Consider the following 24,563-nt stretch of genomic DNA (forward strand, 5'->3'; position numbering starts at 1 on the left):
AGAAATTATTATTCGGTGAAATAACGGAACAGCGAAAAGACATCGAATATATGAACATAGGTGATATGATAGAAGTACAGTACACCCTCGAAATTCGTGGGTGTTACGTTCCTAGAGCACCCGCAAATTGTGAAAAACCGCAAATTATGGATGTGGTTACAAAAATGCCTATTTTTATAGTTTAAACCCTAAATATGCCCCCAAACACTTCAATTTAATTTTAACCTCAGCTTTTTACCTAAAGAATGTAAAGGTAAACCTGTATACTGTACAGTACTGTACTGATATGTCACCCGCAGTGCTAGAATGTAAAATACCGATGTTACCGCTATATGTACTGTAATTCATGCAAGCGCATTTTCATTGCCAGAAGCGTTAGAAGGTGCAGGGCATTTTGATGGCATCTTGGGGCTTTAACCCTTAAACTACCACATACTTGGGGGTTAATGCATCCCTGGACGCCATATACTTTTCTGCTGCACTTTTTAAGTAAACGTCACAATTCATAAAGAGAAAGTGAAATTTTAATGAAACACATTTTTTTTCATGCAATTACTGCAGCACTGATCATTTTACACACTGCCAATGAACTGTACAAACTATTTAAAAAACTAATACAATACCATACAATTTATTTTTGTATAGCCCAAAATCACACAAGAAGTGCCTCAATGGGCTTTAACAGGCCCCCTCTTGACAGCCCCCTAGGGAAAAATGGAAGAAACCTTGGGAAAGGCAGTTCAAAGAGAGACCCCTTTCCAGGTAGATTGGGCATGCAGTGGGTGTCAAAAGAACAGTCTCAATACAATACAATACACATTATTACAATACAATAATGGAATAAAACAGTATGTACAAGGTGCAACTGATGCCATTGATGAAATTCAGTAAATCACCAAGCCAACTGCACTTGAACTAGCTGCACGCAAGCACACAGAGGTAAACGCTGACGCTGGCAGGCTAGTCTAGTGCAGTGGCTGAATCCCAGAGACAGTGAGGCTGCAGTGCTTCAGGGACGGCAGTGGTCATGAGCAGGCTGCTCAACAAATGTACTGATCAGCTCCGGCGTGTTGGTAAATTGCACTGGGAACCGACAATAGCTGGATGCGGCATTCAATGAATGTACGTCACCAAATATACTCGGCTCCTACGTGCTGGCAAATAGCCGGTTGCGGCGGTTTAAGGATTAAGAAGAACAAAACGGAAAACACGAGAACACTCAGCTGTAGATGTGTCACAGGGCAGCAGTCAATCAGCAGTAAGGAGAAATTAATAATGCTACAGCGGTCCGGTGGCATTAAGATTGACACCGTCGAGAAGACGGTGATTTATTTTTATGGTGGAGATTCCAGGGACGCACCCAGCCTTGACCCGACCTGCACGCACTCACAAAGAGAGACACAAAGAAAGCAAACCGGTGATCAAACAGCAAATAAAGAATGTCATGAAAACAAATGAAAACAATGATACCACCCCTGTTCCCCTTATGGCGATTATACATTAAATACAACAAAGCACCAACAAAACACACACAGTAAAGTCCATGAAAAATGGCAACGGATGAAATATAATGATGAAGATAGATAGTCCAGAGATCCGCAGGTTGAATGGGAATGTAAAGATAGTCCTGTCGGTAGTTCCTGAAATGGTGAAGACGGCTGGATGGGTTCAGGAGCGCTCCTTTCTTCACAGGATAACAATGAATCCACTTACAGTCCTCTTGTACACAGGCAGACGGCAGACAATCCAGACCCCAACCACAAAACGATCCAGGACAAAACGAATAAGTACAGGTAACCCAACAGAAAGCAGGCAGAGAGACAGGAACTTGAAACACAAATTCCAAAAACTTTTTTTTTCTTTTGGTCACCGGCCCCCTTTTTAAAAAGTCGTGCTGACATCCTTTGACCCCAACAGCCCCTGCACCCTCAGCAGAAGACCAATTGGAGCCACTGCAGGGACTGCTGGGAGTTACAGTTTTAAATTCTAGTAGAGTATGCTCTCAGATGGGCTATTTTCACCATCCCAAGAGCGTTTTTCTCCACGGTTGCTTCCTGTTCTCTCTACAGTGCAGTATTGCCATGAAAAAAGCCATAAAAAATTGCGGAGGATATTTGCGGTTTCCGCTAACAATTGTTAGTTACAGGCCCGGTCTTAGGTATTATGGGGCCCTAGGCGAAAGGGGGGTCCAGGGGCCCCCTGAGGGGGGCGGAGCCCCCCTGGAAGCTCTGCGAAATGCGTGAAAATTAGACCAAGGAGTCGATCCGGGGCCCTAAGCGGTCGCCTACTTCGCCTATGCCTAAGGCCGGGCCTGTTAGTTAGGTTCTAAGGAAAAATCAGTGAACGACCAAGGTCACGAACTCTGAACCGCGTCTTCGTAGATATTGTAAGGCTTTAAACTTTCAGTAGGAGACTTGTAGATCGTCTAATTCGTGTTGACAACAGGGAAAAGATTAGATTAGATTAGATAGATACTTTATTAATCCCAAGGGCTACAGGCAAAATATTCAAATCTACAATAATCTGTTTGCGTGTGCATCATTCAATGCTCAAAATGTAGATTTACACGATTCAGGACCATATGCTATGAGAATCTGTGGTCCCACAACAATTAAAGCTATGAAATCACAATTCAGTTAGGTTTATATTTATGATCACGGAGAAGCGATGCAACATAGAGTCGAAAGAGTTAAACGATCGGACATATTAGAAATTCTACAACCAATAATGGATACAAATCCATACGTCCAAAAGTATCGCACTTGACACAAAATTTATCTGAAAAACGCAGACAAAGAAATTTTCTTGGATTTCTAAATGAATTACGCTCGCATATATAATAACCAACATGTGACAAATTGTCACTGATAATAGTTTTGAAAGATGGAGATATCAAAGACAGAGTTGATATTTGTGTTTATCCAAAAGATGAGAAATGACGAGCGCGTAGGGGTATGGTGAGCAAAGTGAGCAGGGGGCAGAGCCCCCTAGTTAAATGTAATAAAATGCTGTAGTTGGACATCAGATTTGGGGTGCAGGACCAGATTTGACTTGATACTTCTTAGAATGGGATGCAAGCTGAATGTGGGGGGCTGGAGTAGGCAATGAACGTATAACAGACAGAAATAAACTCAACTCCATTGGATTTTTGCTGTAATTCAAGATATAACCCTATGAGCCTATGAATCTATTTATTATTAATATTTTCACTTTTTGTTTCAGGGTGTTTGCACAGCATCAAGTGCTTAAGAATCATGTACTGTGGTTTAATGTTAAACTTACTGGCCAATACTCACTTAGATAAGCCCAATCGCCTTTTTATACAACAGAATATCATTTAATAGTTTTCAGCCCATAGAAATATCCCCCGTGTGCAGTGACTGATCGATTGATCATTCGATAGCTACATATGAAAGGCACTATATAATAGACAGACAGACAGATATATTTGGTCCCCAGGGAAAAATTGGCTTCTAACAGAAGCTCTTTAAATAAATCCATACATACATACACACATTATAGTTTGAACACACACATAGATAGATAGATAGATAGATAGATAGATAGATAGATAGATAGATAGATAGATAGATAGATAGATAGATAGATAGATAGATAGATAGATAGATAGATAGATAGATAGATAGATAGATAGATAGATACTTTTGACTGAAAAATAAAGAAAATTTAACAAAGAAAGAAAACTTCTGACTTGGCTGTCACAGTGCCAGTGAGGCATTACGTGGACGTATTGTTGTTGGTATAAAGGACCCCCAGTCACGTTTCTTGAAACACATCTGTTGAATAATTTGTTGGTGGAACGTCCTTCATGTTGTTGTGTCAGAGAGAAGATGTGCAGCATTGTTCCTTAAGGCAATTGGTTTTGTTGTCATTCTAACCTCCACTACTATGTGAATTTCCCCTTGGGATTAATAAAGTACGTACGTACCTACCTACCTACCTACCTACGTACGTACCTACCTACCTACCTACCTACCTACCTACCTACCTACCTACCTACCTACCTACCTACCTACCTACCTACCTACCTACCTACCTCCCTACCTACCTACCTACCTCCCTCCCTCCCTCCAGGGGGTCTAGAATATGTCTCATAATTGAGCCTGCCCTTTTAAGGCAGTGTAGTGTAGTGATTAAGGCTTTGGACTTCAAACCCTGAGGTTGTGGGTTCAAATCCCCCTACTGACACTGTGTGACCCATGAGCAAGTCACTTCAGATGCCTGTGCTCTAATTGGAAAACTACAAAAGAAACATGACCAATTGTATCATAAATGTCATAAGTCACTTTGGATAACGGCATCAGCCAAATAAGTAAATGTAAACGTAAGTAGCCTGTTGATTTTGTGGTCCTCTGTTGAAGTGATGTTACCAGTCCAACACACCACACTGGGCATCACAGAGTTGTAGAAGATGTCACTTCCCGCATTAAAGGAACTAAGAAAAAAAAAGAGTCTTCTCTGCTCTTCCTTTTATAGATCCTTTGAGACCAGTCCAACATGTCATTGATGTGGACACCCAAGTATCTGAAGGAGTTGACCACCTTTACATCCATTCCCTGAATGATGACCAGACATCGAGGTTCTTTGGTGCATTGAAAGTCAATAAGGAGTTCTTTGGTTTTGCTGATGTTAAGTTTCAGACAATTCTCAAAGTTCCCCTCTCACTTCTATTCTTTTGTCTCATCCCCCTTATCAATACACCCCATAAGTGCAGGGTCATTTGAGAATTTCTGCAAGTGACCTGACCTGCTGTTATATTTCTAGTCTGAGGTGTACAGAGAGAAGAGAAAAGCAGAAAGGCCTGTTCTTTGTGGTGCTCCAGCGCTCCACAAACTCCTTGAGTCTCACAAACTGCAGTCTGCCCATCAGATAGTCCATCATTTAGGTCACCACAGGCACATCCACCTGCATTTCTCTGAAATGATCTGGGATTGCTGGTTGGTATTGAAGGCGCTGAAGAAACAAAAAAACTAAATCCTCACAGTGCTGACAGCTTTGTTCAGCCTTGTGGAGGGGATAAATAATTGCATCCTCCACTCTAGTCTTTGTCTGTTAGGCAAACTGCAGTGGGTCCAGGTGGTCTACCACAACAGCACTCATATAGTCCAAGACCACCCTTCTCAAAGGTCTTCATGATGTGAGATGTAAGTGCAGCTGGTCTGCAGTCATTGCATGAAGAGGCGCCTGCCTTCTTTGGCACAGGGACAATGCAGGATGTTAACCTAACCACTAACCTCCTTAAGCACTCCAGAATTGTTAATCTGGTTGTGGTGATTTGTATGATTGTAGCTTTTTTTAATATATACAGAACTTTTCATTCTATAATTTCCAAATAACTAAGAGCTTCCTTAGAAGTCTCTGTAACTGCCGAGAGATTATCACCTTCTTTACACAAGAAAACTTCACAAAAAGTTCATTCAGAGCTTTCGACCCTTTCACTGCCTATGTTTTAGGTTTTACTTACAGCTGCCCCTTGACCGTTCTTTTATTGCTAAAATACTGCAATACACTTGTAAGTAGCGTACCATACTCTATTCATACTTCTATGTATTAATTTAGTTGAAGAAAACAAGGTAGTCATTTTCAAGTATAGACTTAGTCTTACCTTCTCAACAGACATGCTTCTCGTCTCTTTGGAATGGGAAGCGTCTACATAAAACCCGGCTCCAGAAATAATGTTCACTCCAGTCTCCTGTGACAGCTTCTTGAGGGTCTTCACATCCCGATCGATGCCAGTAGTTGTATTCTCTACAATTGTTCCACCGCCAGCTTTTTTGAAGTGAAGCAGTTCTTCCTTTACTGCCTCTGTCTCCTGGTTTAAATGGAGGTTGTCCTTGCAGCTATAAGGGTTCAGCTGTACCCAAAATCGGTTTTTCATCTCAATGGGCTGATGAATTAGGGCCTCTTGATCTGGTGGAGGTGGGTGGTAGCACAAGTCAAATGTCATCGTCAGATGCTCATGGGTTAGTGTTCTTCCAAGCAGAATGGGATCGATCGGGCCAAGCACTGTCTGGACTTTCCCACTCAAAGCAGACATCTTTCACGTCTTATCTAGGTCTGGATCTGCAGCTCTGAAGTAGTCACCCTTTAGAAAAAAACAATAATGACAAACATGTCAGTGAATACCTGTTGCAAAATATAAGAAAGGTGACACAACAAGAGGAGACCAGGCAGTGCCTATAATTCACTTGGGTGATATCTTAAAGGCAGCAAGATATTCACTGTAATAACGTGACTGGTTTAACATGTGATTTTTGTCTTGTCGAAGGGGGATTGACTTTTGCAGACAGAAAGGGGAAATGGCAAAATTAAACAGAAATGGGTTAGAATGGAGAAATGGCGATCAAGCACAGGAAGAGAGACTATCGGTAAGCAGGGTGAATAAGTGAGTGACGTTAGAGAGTCTACTCCATGATGACATACTTTAAGGTGGAGAAGAACTTACTTGAACCTTCATGGGCAGAGTAGTCGGCCAATGGAACTGCCATGTCCCAATCTGTTCAGTCAGTGTCCAAAATGTCCTACTTTAGGGGTACAGTTCGATAGTGGGGACTTGTCAGTCAGTCATTCTCCAACCCGCTATATGCTAACACGGGGGTCTGCTGGTCAGCACAGGGCGCAAGGCAGGAACCAATCCCGGGCAGGGCACCAGCCCGCCGCAGGACACACACACACACCCACACACACTAGGGACGATTGAGGATCCAATATACCTAACTAGCATGTCTTTGCACCGTGGGATGAAACCGGAGCACCCGGAGGAACCCCATGCAGACACAGGGAAAACACGCAAACTCCACACAGGAAGGACCCGGGAAACGAACCCGGGTCTCCTTACTGCGAGGCAGCAGCGTTACCCACTGCCTCACCATGCTGCCCTGTGGGGGCTTGTAAAAAGGCCTATTCTGCTGTGTGGCAGCATGACCACCTAGAGAGGCTTGACTGTGTACAACAGCAGGTAGTTCAGATGCATGTCTGCTGGCCTGGGGCCTCATGTATAGATAAGCCTGCATGACCCATTTCTTATTCAAAAGCTGGGATATATAAAACACAAACTTGCCATGAAAACTGGCTTGACATTGAGGCAAATTTCGATCATCCCTAAGTCCCATGCAGATTTTCTTGGAGTTAGCATTTTAGTGACTTTTGGCAACAGGAAAATGAATTGCGTTGGTTGCCTGTTTGGGTGACATCAAACAATGGTTGTCTGAAAACTTTCTCAGAGTAAACAGTGATACAACTGAGGCTTTAATTGTTGCATCTCCAGGCACTTTAAAGAAAATGAACAATTCCTCAGTAATAATCCCTGGCTTTATTACATCCTTGTCCGCACAAGTTAGAATTCTTGGTGTTATTCTTCACCCTACACTCTCCTTTGATCCTCTTCTTCTTATATAATACACTACCGTGGCTGTCCGTTTGTCTGTCAAGGATATTAAATCACCTGCAGCTTGCAAACCGTTTGAACTATTGTCCTGAAATTTGGTAAACGTGTACTACGTGATGTCTACTATCCACTTTCCGGGTGATTATTGACCTCCAAGGTTATTCCTCTTTTTATTTTATTGTAGAATCAACTCTCCGCCAGCGGCCAGCAGGGCAGCACATGCGTAAGAGCACCGTTCTCATTCCCTACCACCTTTGCTGTCACTTCTCCTATCATTCTTGAGGCAGATTAAAGACTTCAGTGGCAGCTGAAGAGAAAAATTAAAGAAAATATACTAAGTAACTGCAACACAAACACTGACTTAATCAGTTTTAATGCGAAAAGATGCCGACGAAAGAAGAGAAGAAGTGGGCTGCTAGGTTGGAGAAAAGAAGAGCTGCTCAGGAAGCCACAAGCACAAACGAATGGTAAACATACAGAGAAAGAGGAGGAAAACTAGGAACGCTCAAGTCAAGTGTATAACATGCAGTGCGCTGCTACTGGCTACCAAAAATATTACCAAGGTTGCCTTTTTCTACCTTAAGCAAATTTCAAGGCTGTGTCCATTGCTCACTGATACTGCAACAGCGGCACTTATTCAAAGCTTTTGTCATATCGAGACTTGACTATTGCAACGCAGTGCTGTTTGGTATCCCTGCTAAATTATTATATGTACAGAAATCAGCAGCAAGAGTGGTTATCCACTTACTGTAAACACCTGAACAACCAGCAAAACACCAGCCTACACCTGAACACCAGCAAAACCAAAGAGATGGTGGTGGATTTTAGGAGGACCAGGCCCCTCACGGACCCCGTGATCATCAGAGGTGACTGTGTGCAGAGGGTACAGACCTATAAATACCTGGGAGTGCAGCTGGATGATAAATTGGACTGGACTGCCAATACTGATGCTCTCTGCGAGAGAGGACTAAGCTGACTATACTTCCTTAGAAGACTGGCGTCCTTGAACATCTGCAATAAGATGCTGCAGATGTTCTACCAGACGGTTGTGGCGAGCACCCTCTTCTATGCGGTGGTGTGCTGGGGAGGCAGCATAAAGAAGAGGGACGGCTCACGCCTGGACGAACCAGTGAGGAAGGTAGTCTCAATTGTAGGCACGGAGCTGGACAGTTTGACATCCGTGGCAGAGCGACGGGTGCTGAGCAGACTCCTGTCAGTCATGGAGAATACACTGCATCCACTAAACAGGATCATCTCCAGACAGAGGAGCAGCTTCAGAGACAGACTGCTGTCACCGTCCTGCTCCACTGACAGACTGAGGAGATCGTTCCTCACCCACACTATGCGACTCTTCAATTCCACCAGGGGGGTAAACGTTAACATTATACACAGTTACTGTCTGTTATACCTGCCTTGCACTCTCCACCTTACTTTTTTTTTTTTTTTTTTTAACTTGCACTGTGTTTTTATTGCTCTTTAATTAATATTATTTTTATCAGTATGCTGCTGCTGGATTATGTGAATTTCCCCTTGGGGATTAATAAAGTATCTATCTATCTATCTATCTATCTATCTATCTATCTATCTATCTATCTATCTATCTATCTATCTATCTATCTATCTATCTATCTATCTATCTATCTATCTATCTATCTATCTATCTATCTATCTATCTATCTATCTATCTATATTCAATATAAACTTCTTCTAGTTTTTAAGGCTCTTCATGGTCTAGCCCCACCTTACTTGTCTTCTTTAATTTGTCCCTATACTCCATCATGTTCTCTTCGTTCTTCTGACTCCTTGCTATTAACTATTCCATTATGCAGACTCGTATGGCTATGGAATGCCCTGACTTTGGAGCTCCGCGCATGTACCTCATTTTTTGTTTTTAAATCTAGATTTAAACTTACCTTTTTAATATTGACCTTTGTTGTTCTAATTCATTTTGTTTGTATTTTGGATTGTTTGATTGTATATATATTGTTGTGCAGTGGCCTTGGGTACCTTCAAAGGTGCTTTAAAATAAAATGTATTCTTATTACTATTATTACTAAGTAAATAGAAAATCTTGTTTCGTTAAGCATTTCAATGATGTGTCAGTCACATTTAGGTGTTCTTGAACTGAATACAGTATATCACAGTTGCCTAACATGTCCTCTTAATATAGCAGTCTTCAGTATTGGTAGTAAGGCCTATTGCAAATGATTACCATATTTCCCCAACGAAAGGCCACGGCTTATACATTAATTTTACCAAATGCATATTGGGTGTGGCTTGCTTAAATGGGGCAGCCTATCTAAAAACATTCGATAAAAGTATAATTCAGTGCACAAAAAGACGACATACTCAAATGATTCGTTGAATTTAAATCTACTGTTTACTTCAAAATATCAGATAGTGACGATGTTCATAGATACAGTTAAAATAAGTAAGTCCACAGTTTGAAAAGCATATGAATTATGAATTGTCCAGTAGACAAAAAATATTATATCAATTAGTAATGACGCCATCATTGGTTCAATTATCACTTGACGCTGCTGCATCTAGCCTCTTCTTCACATTCGTCTCTTTCACGGTCGTTGCTGCAATGTAAAAATTTAACTTTTCAGGGCTTTGCTATATTACATCCTAGTATATAATACAAGCCGGGGAAAAAAGCAAAAGTTTATTGTTGGCTGGGAAAAGACAAGTTTTTAATTTTCATTTGAATGACTGGAGGGTGGGGGTACAGTAATGGCAATCATCTGTCTACACATAAGTTCTTCAGAATAAAATTAGCAACACTGAAATTAGGCTTACCTTTCTTCAAATCCTTCAAAATCAGATCCGTAATCGTTGTCGTCACTGCCAAACAACTCGATTGCAGCCTGTGCTGCTTTGCTGTCACTGATGTCAGACACGCTTTCATCACCGGTATCGCTCTCAGATATTGCAGACGTTGCTTGTGCAGCTGGTAGGCTTGTAGGTGGAGGAAGGATTCCGGCTTTGCGAAAACCATTCTGTATGCTTTCTGGTTTCATGTTGTTCCACGCTAAAATAACCCATTCACACGCTTGACTGTACGCCGTACGTCGCTGCCAGCCAGACGGAATGAATGTATGATCACCATCCGTCTTTTCCCACTCAATCCTCACAAGGCACTTAAATGCATGATTGACAGCAATATCAAGTGGCTGCATTTTGCATGTAAGTCCACCAGGTATTACAGCAACGTGACCACCAACCTTGTTCACTGCCTGCTGAACACTATCCATCAGATGAGCAGACATAGAGTCAAAAATAAGCAATGACTTCTTCTTATTAAAAAATCCAGCTCCAGGCTGCCTTCTGTAGCATTTGTCCACCCGTTCCACCAAAACGTCTTTATTCATCCAGCCCTTCTTGTTCACCGAGACCTCGATACTCTTGGGTAGTTTTTCCTGCAGCATTGTCACCCTCTTAAAAATCACGAATGGCTTCAGCTTTTTGCCACTTGTTGTGCAAGCTAGAACAACCGTAAAACTTGTCCGCTTATGATCTGTGGTAGTTACTGATATGGTCTTTTTACAAACCTTATATACAGTGCGTGTTGATGGAATATCCATCTGCATGGACCTCGTCCATGTTGATGACGTCATCCGGTGTTAGTTTCAGTGTCTCGATTTCCTTGCCGACGAACTCTCTAAAACTGTCAAGTTTCTTCTCCCAGTTGTCTGGCATTCTCTGTCCCACAGTTGTTCTGGCTCGGACAGACAGACCATTTTGTTTCATGAAGCGAGAAACCCAATTATGACCCCCTTTGAAGTCTTCAATTGCCATTTCAGTCGCCATTCCTCGTGCCTTCAATTTGATGGTTTGACAGATAGGGGGCGCTATCACTCCCTTGAACCCTCAGATCAGACACCAGATAAAAGTCCAATAATTAACTTTATTCCAATAATAAAGCGCACAAAGCACCCTCCACTCCACTATACTCATAAATATACGCAATATTCTCATACAATAAACAATCCTCCACTCCCAGACACGTTGTCACCCTTCCTCCCGACTCAGCTCACCCGTCTGGGATCTCCCACAATCCTTTATAGTCCTTGACCCAGAAGTGCTTCTGATCCCTCAGTCCATGTGATTATCCAGCACTTCCAGGTCTGGTGAAAACATGTCTTCTTTATCCCGGAAGTACGTCATTTCCTCTGTCGCTGTGACTAAGACGTACTTCCGGGTTATAGGGATAATACAAGTCCTTGAGTCTCCCTGTAGCATCCTTTGGCGGCCCCCACGGTATCCAGCAGGGTTGTGAATAGAGACTCCATTGTCCATGATTCCCTGCTGGCATTCAGGGCACCTCCATGCTGCAGGGAGGGCTTCATCTGGCGGCCTGGGGGTATTGGTCGGGATGAATTGCCGGCCATATTCTTCAATGGCTATTGTTGAAACCATCCGATTGTTCTCACATTGTGTGAGAATCCAAACTTTAAGTCGCTTCTCCAAGTTTGGCCATTTTGCTTCCCTTGTACGCCTTGCATGCCTATGTGGCGGAAGCGCACACAAAGCTTTCTCATCTTTCTGCCAGTTTCTCACTTGTTTTTCATCTTCTTCAAAGTGGCGTCCAGCTACATGATTGCCATTTTCTTTTGTGAAAGCAACAGCCTGGAGCTTAAATTCTGCAGCATAGGACTTGCGTTGCGGCATGATATTGGTGAGTGCAAAATGTTATCAATTTAATTGTTCACGCTCAACTATAATGTCACTATAGAGTTGCAAATGCCTACAGGGTCGTGCCAAATTAAATGGTTTAATTTCAGATTGGTAAATTCAGTAGCGCCGCAGCAAATAACATGGGGTAGCTTATCTTAGAGTTTTAAAATATAAATGAGCATTTTCTGCTGCTTACATAATGTGGAGGCCTCCAATGTGGGGCGGCTTTTCATTGGGGATTTACGGTAATGTTGACTGCTTTATTGTGTAGCCCATCTATTTTATCTATAAAAATCAGGAGTGGTCTCCCTTCGACTTTCTTGTATACTCAGATATGAGGATGGATATTTGAGAAGTAAACCACAACACAATTATGTTTTTATATTATGTACATTAAAGAACCAACAACAACAAATCAAATCAAATTAATATTACATTGAACAATTATATTAAAATTAAAGTTGAATGAATCAGACTCTACAGCTACATGAATAAAAAAATTACCATGATAATTTTATTTTGGCGAACAATTCAGGTAAATTACCACTTTCAGTAAGCAGAAGTGGGTCAAAAGTTGCAAAAGACTTCATAAATGTATGTCAAGTAATACTTGTGCACAAAATTTTGTTTACGTAAGCAAAAACGTTCTCAAATATGTATCTATTACCATTTGAAAGTCAAACGAAAACTGAGATTATCCCGAAAACCGATTGTTTTTTCGAAAAAAATGGAAAGAGACAAAAAATGCTTAGAATGTGGTGCTTTACCATAATATAATGTGAAATTATCATATTTTTAATATTTTTGGGGAAACATTTCAGGTAAAATACCACATCCAGTTAGTAGAAATAGCTCATAAATTGACAGAAATCTATGTTTTGTACCTGATACTTACATGCAAAATTTGGTTGACCTAAGTCATTTTGCTTGACTTCTCACTACATTCATAATAGCTAACATGGTACAACACCCTAGTACTATTGACCTAAGTGAAAGTGTACTCAAGTTATTGTGATTACACACACACACATACATAATTCCAAAATTAGTATTTTCGGACTCAGGGAAGTCTAAAATGTTGAGATTCATCAAAATCTCAAAATCAAATTTTTGGACGATTCCAATACTTTTCCCTATACTTCGTATATGAGAAAGTAAAAAGGGTGTGCTGTGTGTTATAAGACATAACTGGCAATGGCATTAATAGCTCTTTTGGAAGGTTTGACCAATGGCAGGTTACACAAAGATCATGAAGTTTTTAGGGATGGCAATAATTTTTTGGCTCATGATGACGACAGGCTTATAAGCTGGTTTAGATGTCCTAGAGCTGGCCAATTGCACTTGCGTGCTGAATTGCAGCCTACATTACAGAGGTCATCACATGGAAACTGCACAATTCCTGTTCCATTACAGATTTTAAAAACTCTAATTTACTTGGCAACAGGTGCTTTTCAGTGTGACCAGTCAAGAATTTTGCAGTCTTTGTCGAGCCGAGTCATGTCACCTATATGGGATGGAACAATTAAGATTGTGCCCAGACACAGCCAATTTTCTTGCACTCAGGGTGAGCAAACCAAGATCAGACGGCAATCTGCAGAGCTTTCTGATTTTCATAATGTCATCAGTGCAATTGTCTATATGCATGTTATGATAAAAGCACCACCACAGAATGAATTTCTTTTGTAAACAGAAAGCACTTTCATTCAATTAATATACAACTAATATAAGATGCTCGAATTGCTGCAGGGTGGCCTGGCTCAAGCCACCATTCCTTTAATTTGTCAAATAGTTCTGTGAGAAGCAGACTTCAGAGTCATGCTGTGTGTGATGAGTGGCTTCTTGGTAAGCAAGCCAAATTAACTGAATTGTAATTAAGTTTAGTACATTACAGACAACTTGTATAATCTTTCAGGTGATAGCGAGTACACCACAAGAGGGGAGCTATAATGAAAGGCACTCCTGCACATAATCAGTAATAAAACAGACCATTGGTTCATTAAAAGGCAGATGGTAGTGTTTGGACACGGTAGCCAGTTCACTGCTGTGCAAGGATTGCCACATTGAGATGGCGTGTGCAGTACTGCACAATACAGTGCAGAAACATGGGCAGCATCTGCCACCTGAGTTGGCCAAGATGAGCACACAGATGTCCCAGACTCTGTCTCTGAAGACATCAATGCAATGGCAATCTGTCAGAGGGAGGACAGTTTTGTATAATGGGTGGTTTTCTTTTTCTTTTAGGCAAAAAACAGGTAAATAATAAATGTAAAAAGCCAACAGATGAAGGGGCAATAGGCACACTTTGTTGAGACAAAGGTGATAAGTGAAAAGGCAAAATTTCCTGAATAATTCTGCTACAGGTTATTGTGGATGGCTGTCTGCAGGACCGAGATGTTTACCTGTCTTGCAAAATAGTCACATGTTTGAAGGTTAAACTGCTTTATAAGATTGTGATAACAGAACCACCTGCTCCCTTGGAAAATGTTTGCATTTACCGAGTTTGAATATTAATATGGTTTAGGGACATTGGTTACTAATCAGCAGACAGTGGTATATGTATGAAAGAGCTAACACTGCCATTGACAGTTATGTCGTACAACACACAAAACACCCTTTTTATAGACAAAATAGATAGGCCACACATTAAGGCAATTGACATTAAATGTATGCATTAAGTGCAGTTAGCAACAGCTGTATTGAGAGAGCATGTCAGTTAACTGTAATATGTTAGTTCAAGAACATCTTGATAGCTGACAACAATACTCTGTTTTAGCCAATAAAAATGTGTTTACACTATTGATAAACAAAGGAAATCGATATGTATCATTGTTTAATCAATGGTCATGTTGATCTAAGCAGAGACTGAAGCAGTTATGTACTTCTGGGCAATGGGCGGTGTGCAAATGGTGCAAAGAGACAGAGAGTGCAAGCAGAAGGGATGAAACAAGGCCAGAAGATGGTGTAGGGAGTGAGAAAGAATATTAGAATTAAGGTGCATTAGTCTTTCCAAATAATAAAAGTATGATGCTAATAGAACTATAAGAAGCGTGACACTTATGTATTAAACAAGGATGTGCTAAGCTAATTGAACTATTGTAATGCAGATACTAAAGCTATAAGAATATAATTTCTTTATAACTAATGTAATGTACTGAACTAACCTTTATGTAACCCTTAATATTTTATGAGCAATGTGCGTGCAAAAAAAGTATAAGGAAGTGAGCATTGTCTAAAACCGCTGAGTTGCATACACCTTATAACCGTTAGGACAAAACCTGTTGTAACTGGACTTATGTATGTGCAAGCTAGCAGAAATGTATTTCCTAAAACTGTGAAAATGCTGACGACTCTTTATCAGTAAAAAACATTGTTTTTTTTACACGTATAGCTACATCCATAAATATTTGGACAGAGACAACTTTTTTCTAATTTTGGTTCTGTACATTACCACAATGAATTTTAAATGAAACAACTTAGATGCAGTTGAAGTGCAGACTTTCAACTTTAATTTAGTGGGGTGAACAAAACGATTGCATAAAAATGTGAGGGAACTAAAGCATTGTTTGAACACAACCCCTTCATTTCAGGGGCTCAAAAGAAATTGGACAATTGACTCAAAGGCTATTTCATGGGCAGGTGTGTGCAAGTCCGTCATTATGTCATTATCAATTAAGCAGATAAAAGGCCTGGAGTTGATTTGAGATTCCACATGCTTGCATGTGGAAGATTTTGCTGTGAACAGACAACATGCGATCAAAGGAGCTCTCCATGCAGGTGAAAGAAGCCATCCTTAAGCTGCGAAAACAGAAAAAACCCATCCGAGAAATTGCTACAATATTACGAGTGGCAAAATCTACAGTTTGGTACATCCTGAGAAAGAAAGAAAGCAAGCACTGGTGAACTCAGCAACGCAAAAAGACCTGGACGTCCACGGAAGACAACAGTAGTGGATGATCGCAGAATCATTTCCATGGTGAAGAGAAACCCCTTCACAACAGCCAACCAAGTGAACAACACTCTCCACGGGGTAGGCGTATCGATATCCAAGTCTACCATAAAGAGAAGACTGCATGAAAGTAAATACAGAGGGTGTACTGCAAGGTGTAAGCCACTCATAAGCCTCAAGAATAGAAAGGCTAGATTGGACTTTGCTAAAGAACATCTAAAAAAGCCAGCACAGTTCTGGAAAAACATTCTCCTCTACCAGAATGATGGCAAGAAAAAAGGATGGAGAAGGTGTGGAACAGTTCATTATCCAAAGCATAGCACATCATCTGTAAAACACGGTGGAGGGAGGCAGTGTCATGGCTTGGGCGTGCATGGCTGCCAGTGGCACTGGGACACTAGTGTTTATTGATGATGTGACACAGGACAGAAGCAGCCGAATGAATTCTGAGGTGTTCAGAGACATACTGTCTGCTCAAATCCAGCTAAATGCAGTTAAATCAATTGGGCGGCGTTTCATGATACAGATGGACAATGACCCAAAACATACAGCCAAAGCAACCCAGGAGTTTATTAAAGCAAAGAAGTGGAAAATTCTTCAATGGACAAGTCAGTCACCTGATCTTAACCCAATTGAGCAGGCATTTCACTTGTTGAAGACTAAACTTCAGACAGAAAGGCCCACAAACAAACAGCAACTGAAAGCCGCTGCAGTAAAGGCCTGGCAGAGCATTAAAAAGGAGGAAACCCAACATCTGGTGATGTCCAGGAGTTCAAGACTTCAGGCTGTCATTGCCAGCAAAGGGTTTTCAACCAACTATTAGAAATGAACATTTTATTTCCAGTTATTTCATTTGTCCAATTACTTTTGAGCCCCTGAAATGAAGGGATTGTGTTAAAAAAATGCTTTAGTTGCCTCACATTTTTATCCAATCGTTTTGTTCACCCCACTGAATTAAAGCTGAAAGTCTACACTTCAACTGAATCTGAGTTGTTTCATTTAAAATTCATTGTGGTCATGTACAGAACCAAAATTAGAAAAAAGTTGTCTCTGTCCAAATATTTATGGAACTAACTGTACAAATTCAGGATGTGGACAGGGGCTACAGGAATCCATGTAATAACCTAAAAATGAACTGTCGCGGTTCTTTTTTTCTTCTTGTCAATGAACTTGAGTATTAAAGGAAGTCACTCCTTCCTGCTAGCAGGCTAGGCTGCCTGTAACAAATTGAACAAGCAGGTGCTGCAAGCATCTCTGCCACCAAGAATAAAGAAACTGCTTTTTACTTTTAATTGGTGTCCGCCTTCTGTTGTTTTTCGACTTTCAGCGTCCACAGGAGCGTGACTTTTCACCAAGAATGCTGTCAAGATCACTCGCACTGAGCACAGGGATTCGCCGGCAGGCAAGGGTACGTGGCTGACAAGATGCGAAGCACACGGATGGTGACACCTACATCTAGGTAGGAAGTGGCAGTTTCACCCGAGAGACGCCGTTTTTGTGTCCCATGAGATAAGAAAGAGGACTGAATGAAGCTAGGAGACAGGAAGCGAGGCGTGCCTAGGTCGTCATATCAAGTGAACGTTCATTCTACGAGAAAGAGACGCTGGCAGGTATTCAGCAAGATAGCAAGACTCCTGTTGGGAAACAAGCAATCGGCAAACAAAGTGTTTTATTGGGACAGTTAGAAGACTAACCTTTGTGGTAAAGCAGCATGCAACTTGGACTTCGCACCACCAAAGATTGTATCCTCTATGGTTAGGTTTTAACGGAGTTTCAGACTGTGCACTGTGTGCTTTCTTTTAAAAAGGTTTACATTGATATTTTTATAGACTTTTATCTTCTTGGTGGATTATCCGGTGTAATACAACTTGCTATTGTTATTCTTGAAATTGCTGTCATGTCTTTCACTGTGTGTCTACTCACCAGCCAATTTAAAGAAACAGGTCAGGTCAGGTTGGGGAGCATGCACTGTTGCTGCACCCACCACATGACGAAACGGCTCAATTTAAAGGAAGCTGTGTGCTATTATCTTTAAATTTCAAGATTTCCCAAGATTTTACTCTTAATAAAACTGGGAGGCGTAGTCAGATATTTTAACTGTGTTTAGGTTAGGTTAGTGTCACACAAAGACACCCATTACGAATCCACAGACTTTAGAATGTTGTACGTCAAATTAGGCCTGTGCGTTATCGAGTGGCACGATATGAACAATATTTTTTAATGCATCATTTGAAAACAAACCTGTCGCGATATATTATGTAATATGTTTTATTAAACACTACAAGTGTGTAGTGCGTTATTTCTGCTAATTGGAGTACATCCTAAATGCAGTCATTGCGATTAAACCCCACCTCTTGCTTATCTTAAACAGTAACAACAATGGCTGAGACGGAGGCAGAAACGAGTACAGCTATCAGCAATGATTTAGTGCCAAAAAAAGGTACAAATGTGACCTCCGTTGTTTGGAAATGGTTTGGCTTTAGACAAAATGATATAGAACAAAAGACTGTTATATGTAAACTTTGTAAGAGAGAAGTAGGAACGAAGAGCGGCAACACCTCAAACCTCTTCAATCATTTGAAAACAAAACACATTACGAAGTACGAAGAATGTATTAAACTTTGCAAGAACTCTGCTCAAAACGCAACGAAACACATCCCTGCTGCAAAACAAATCACGCTGGCAGCAACATTCTCTCATTGCATACCGTATGAAAAAACAAGCCCCAAATGGAAGGAAATAACAGCTACAGTAACATACCACATTGCAAAAGATATGGTCCCTGTTGCCACTGTTGAAAAACTACTGAGAAAGATTGATCCCAAATATGTAATTCCCAGTCAGAAATACTTTGCCAAGAAGCGCTGTCCAAATTATACAATGAGGTAAAGGAGAAAATTCTGAATCAGCTTCAGAACGTTCGCCACTTCTCCACCACATCCGATCTGTGGACTAATTGCACCATGCAACCATACATGAGCCTAACGGTTCATTTTATTGAAAACTGGGAGATAAGAAGCGTTTGTCTTCAGACAGGATTTGCACCAGATGACCATACCGGAGAAACGATTGCACTGCGGCTCAAAGATGTGCTTAAATCGTGGAAATTAGACAAGTTTGCATTACCATGGATAACGCTGCAAATGTGATTAAAGCCGTTGATCGCAACAAATGGAAGAGACTGCAGTGCTTTGGTCACCGGCTGAATCTGGCGATTGGTATGGCGTGTGTGTGTGTGCTAGTAATGTGTCGATCACGAACGAAACAGTTCTTTGAGCCGGCTCTTTTTAGTGAACGGTGGGAGCCGATTCCCGTTTTTTGGAACCGATGTCTGTGAAGTGTTTGTAGTGAAACACTAAGTGCAAACATCTAATCATGGGTCAGAACACTGCTAAATGTGGCTGAATTATAAAAGGCTGGAGTGGGAAAATGAAGAGGTGTTTGGGAGCCAAAAGAGCCGATTCTTAGTGAGCTGGGCAAAATGATCCAGCTCACTAAAAAGAGCCGAAATGCCCATCACTAGTGTGTGCGTGTATGAGAAATGTTTGAAAATAAATAACACGACGTAATAAATATAAGAAATTTGTAATAATAAATGTAAAGTGTGTGTGTGCACGTATAAGAAAATGTTAAATTAAATAATAAATATGCTAAGAAATAGTAAATAAACGTAAATAATAGTGTGTATGAGAAATTTTATTAATTAATAATAACGTAAATAATTAATAAGACTGTAATTTGTGTTTGGTTTTAGAGAGAAGCATGAGAGATGCCCGCATTGAACGGGCAATTGGTGTATGCAAAAGAATTGTTGCATGTTTTTCTTTCAGCTGGAAAAAATGAAGAGATTTGACCGCAACACAGAAAGAACTCAATCTGCCTATCCATCAGCTCATAACAGAATCCCCTACAAGATGGGGGTCAAGGGCAACAATGACACAGTGAGTGCTGGAACAAGAGAGGGCCATCATCCAAGTTCTCTCATCTGACAAGAAAACCAGACATCTGGCATTTACATGGCAGGACATAGATGTACTAGAGTCAACTGATAAAGCTATTCGACCCCTCCTGGAATTTACAGATGCACTCTCAGCTCAGTCCTATGTTACAGTCTCCTATGTTAAGACAGTGCTACACCTTTTTCAAACCAGCATCTTGGATCACCAGCCAGAAGACACAGAGCTCACGATGTCAATTAAGACCAAAATTCTTGATTATCTGAGAGAGAAATTTGATGACCCTGCCACCCAGCAACTACTAGACACTGCTTCTTTTTTGGATCCACGTTTCAAAAGATCATACATTCCTGAGGAAAAGTATGAAGAGGTCAAACACAGAGTTGTGTCTGAAGTGGAGACCCTTCAACATGATGAGACCAGTGCCCAGCCTGACTTAGCTGGGGAACTTTCAGAAGCAGCTGAAGCATCACCACCACCAGACAAAAAGGAGAAGAGAAGCCTTGGTAGCTTCTTTATGAGGTCAACATCTTTATCGACATTGTCTGACACAGATAAAATTGAAGCTGAACTTTCAACCTACCTACAAGCAGCTGAAATTGACACTGAGACAAACCCACCTGCATGATGGAAAGTGCATGAACCAATCTTTCCAACTCTCAGTCGCCTTGCAAAAAAATATCTCTGCATACAGGCCACTAGTTCGCCCTCAGAAAGGGCATTTAGCACAGGTGGCAACATAATGAACTGCCACAGGGCATCTTTAAAGCCAGAGGCAGTTGACAGACTTGTCTTTCTTGCACAAAATTTGTGAAATTGTGTTACCTGAATGGATGTTCTTGCCACGCTTTATTTGTTTACAAAACATAGCTTAAGAAGAGCATATTGAAACATTATTTTAAGTTTTTTTTAGGCAAACCTAGTAAAGTAGATAAAGCATCTACTCCTACGTCACCTAATATTCAGACAACTGGCTTTCTTGCTTAGATGTGTTTCTTGCATTAATAAGTATATTTTGGTTTATGATTATAAAGTTGTAAGTTTGCAATTACATGTAAATAACTAAAAAGCAATATAAATGTGTGGCTTCTTTTTTAAGTAATAATAGATAGGAAAAAAATATCGTTACATATCGTATATTGACTTTTGGTCCAAAAATATCGCAGTTTGAATTTTGAGCCATATTGCCCAGCCCTACCTCAAATGTAAATGTCTACTTGGCAACATGATTTTATTTTTTAACAAGCTCAATAAAAATGTTCTTGATGTCTGACAATTCTGCGCATACAGCCTGCGTCAATTTACACTGTGTACAGGCGGCGGTCTGAGCACTGCATGATGGCAGGTTGCTATTGCCCTCTCCACTCAGCAGCTCCCAAAAGAATGTCTTTGTGGCTCTCCACTTCAGTCAGTAATACCTCAAGTACACATTCACCAAAGTTTTGTGCTCTCCCATGGTTTATACAGGGCGGCACAGGGAAACAGAAAATTTTCAATTGACGTTCAATGCATGAATAAACACATTACAAAATACATTTAATGATGGTAATCAATATTCATTTTATGTTTTGAAGAAAAGATCATGAAGGTGTTGTCCATTTCTCTGTACACATTCTGACAGCCTGTTTTGGAAATTCTGCATTGCTCGATGTAACAAGTCAAGAGGAATGCCAGCGATTTCCTCTTCAATACTCCTTTTTTAGTTCAGTAATGGTTGCAGGACGTGTACGGTACACTTGGCTTTTAAGACGTCCAAAACCGAAAAAAAATCACAAACAGTGAGATTTGGGGATCTTGGAGGCCATGGAATGTCACCGTTGCGTGAAATGACACGCCTTCCAAACAATCGTTGAATAGCTGCCATCGACTGTCGGGCAGTATGTGAAGTGGCTCCACCTGGGGAACCCGTTTCTTTGAAATTACGAGCCATGTTGTAATCACATGAGCAGATGGGACACAATCATGACATCCTAACTGGTAATGACGCTAAAATATCCCTTTACGCAGCAGTCCCACTATCACCATTTTTATAAAAGTCTTTCACAGCGAACGCTTGTTGTGCACCACTCCACTGCTCCATTCTAACTAATGGCAAGGGGTTCTAAACGAGGTCGCATTGGTCCCAAACAACTGCCAACACCCTATGGTCACCCACACCAAGTTCCAAAATTTCACGTTTCCCTGCGCCACCCTGTAAGAAAGATGTCACAAAGGAACATGCCCAAATTTATATGGTGATCAGATCCCGGATATTCAACAAAAGGTGTTTTATGTATGACTAGGAGGTGAAAAAAAGTGTGGCATGTCTCTCCAGTCCATTTGCGGCCCAATTGGGTTTTTAGGCTGGGCCAGGATGGTCTGGTTTCTTGACACAATATTTTCAGGTTGTGTGTTTTTGTTACACGTTTCAATATAGTTGGGGAAAAAAGGCCAAGAAGATGGGCAGAAAGTGTAGTTTTTCTACATGCCCATCTTTTAATATTTTTCAGTTTTCTGTCTGAAAAGTATGCAATTAGTAAGAGACATTAAACATTTAGTTACTATATAATGAACATATATGAGAGGTTTATGAATCAAACGTGCTGTGAATCAGGCAATCCTAATCAGTTTGGGACTTTCTGTAGTAAATGAATGACACGGCTACACTCCATAAAGCTCAATAAGGACCAGTTATGCATTTCTCCACTGCTAACAGACTTCAGTTATCACCAAATGACACTAATCCATTCTCTATGAGCAAACAATATTAAGGAAAACCTAAGACTTTCAAACTCAAAAAAAAAAAAAAAAACATTCCAGGAGAATAAAACATTCAAAACTAATGCAGTCGTACACCCGGAGGCATCTGAAAAGTAATTTCACGCCTTTTATCAAAGGTCCTCTACCTCTTCTTTAAACAAGTTACGAACTTCAGCTGACCAGATTAGTACACTGGGAAGCCTTGAGGTCTTACTCTGAATTCTTAGTAAATCCTAACTCTGATAAGGTGAATGGCCATAATTTTATAAACTTGTTCCTTGGAAAAAAGCAAAAAACTGCTGAGAAACTATAGATATTTTCTGTACTTTTTCAGGTCTGAAAAATAAAGAGTTCAGTTGAGTGAAGAGTCAGTTAGAAGAGCCAGCCTAACAAAAAACTGCTGTTCATTATGACTTAAACAGAGCGAACGGGAGGGCAAGATTCCTGACCTGGACAGGAGGTAAGTCCTTTAAACATCACAAGAAAATAGGGCAAAGATCATCCTGCCTTGGTAAATAAACAGGTGGAAGATGCCAATGTGGCAGTAGGTACACTGGCATCCCAAGCCGGGCTGAACTGAGGAACAATACCCAGTCGGGAGGCCAGTGTAATGGAAGGTCATGGGAGAAACAGCATGGCAGGCCTATATGTTCCCCGACACGCTACAAGGCAGATTCCCCGGGTGGACATCCGCAAGACACTCTGGACATTGAAGTCCCTTAGGTCAGCCTTGTCGGGTTCCGTGGGTGCCGCCAGGGATCCATCATCCCTACTTTGTAGGACTTCTGTATGATCCAGAAGTGCATCCATGGGGCTATGCCCAAGCATCGGAAGTACTCCCTGGTCCAACACAAAAGATGCCTCTCGACCTCATCCTGGAGAGTTACACTCGGGTGGAAGAAAGCTCACCTGCAGGAGTGGATGGAAAGAGGAAATGAGAAGGAGAAGAACTGCATTGGAATTGTGTTGGTTGGGACGTAACAGCCTTCTTTGTAAGGTATTGATCAAAATAAGCCTTTCTATTTTAGAGGGACTTGTATCTTTGAGGCTGCGCCTGGGATTGGGGTGCTACAATGATCCCTAGTGGTCACACCAGAGATAGCATTTGTATCATTTGCTTGTATAAAAAAAAGATACTTTACAATGCTATTTATGGTACCCTTCATCAACACCCAAAATATATATATATGCCATCTGAACACACCCTACTCCTTCCAGTGGCATCACCTACTTGTACAAAATTAAGTTACGTACATACGAAATATGACAAACAAGAGGAGACCATTCAGTCCATCAAGCCCATTTGTTAAGCTAACAGCTCAGCTGTCCTGACATTTCATCCAGATTTTCCTTAAAGGTTCTCAAGGTTTCGGCTTCAACTACATGTCTCAGTAATTTGTTTCAAAGTCTCAAACCTCTTTGCATAAAGAAGTGCTTCCTGACTTCAGTCCTAAATGCAATTTTACTTACTTTTACTAGACTTTCAGTGGAATACTTTTCAATGCAGGCGAGTTATCTGAATGTGACAAATCCACAAGTTGCACTCCTGCAATCTGTCCCTTGTCTTCTGTCTAGAAGACCAACAATAAAAGATGATTTGTGATTTTGTGTCCTGAGTATGATGTAAAAACTGCATCCAGCCCTGTAAGTGGTCCTCCAAATTGTAGAGAAAACATGGGAGTTGGTGGCAGGACTGGCACCACAGGAACCATAAAAACTGCAGACAGGACTCCTTTCTGCTCACCGGAGTCACCCTAAGGAAGGCTGCTTGCATTATGAAGGGGATGGGGAAAAGCCCTCAGAAGCCTCATCCCCGGAAGAGTTAAAACTGTCA

The 24,563-nt window shown here is 41.0% G+C and overlaps 1 protein-coding gene across 2 annotated transcripts in view; it reads right to left on the reverse strand.

Moving 5' to 3' along the window:
* Window positions 1-24,563, reverse strand: part of pter (phosphotriesterase related) — a 108,595-nt gene that overhangs the window by 47,368 nt on the left and 36,664 nt on the right. For both annotated transcript variants that reach the window (XM_028803370.2, XM_028803369.2), the window contains one exon: window positions 5,627-6,106. In XM_028803370.2, coding sequence (XP_028659203.1) covers window positions 5,627-6,058 — 432 coding nt within the window. In that variant the 5' untranslated portion in view covers window positions 6,059-6,106. The remainder of the gene's footprint in view (window positions 1-5,626; window positions 6,107-24,563) is intronic.

Source organism: Erpetoichthys calabaricus, chromosome 6, assembly GCF_900747795.2.
Source record: "Erpetoichthys calabaricus chromosome 6, fErpCal1.3, whole genome shotgun sequence".
Taxonomy (NCBI): domain Eukaryota; kingdom Metazoa; phylum Chordata; class Cladistia; order Polypteriformes; family Polypteridae; genus Erpetoichthys; species Erpetoichthys calabaricus.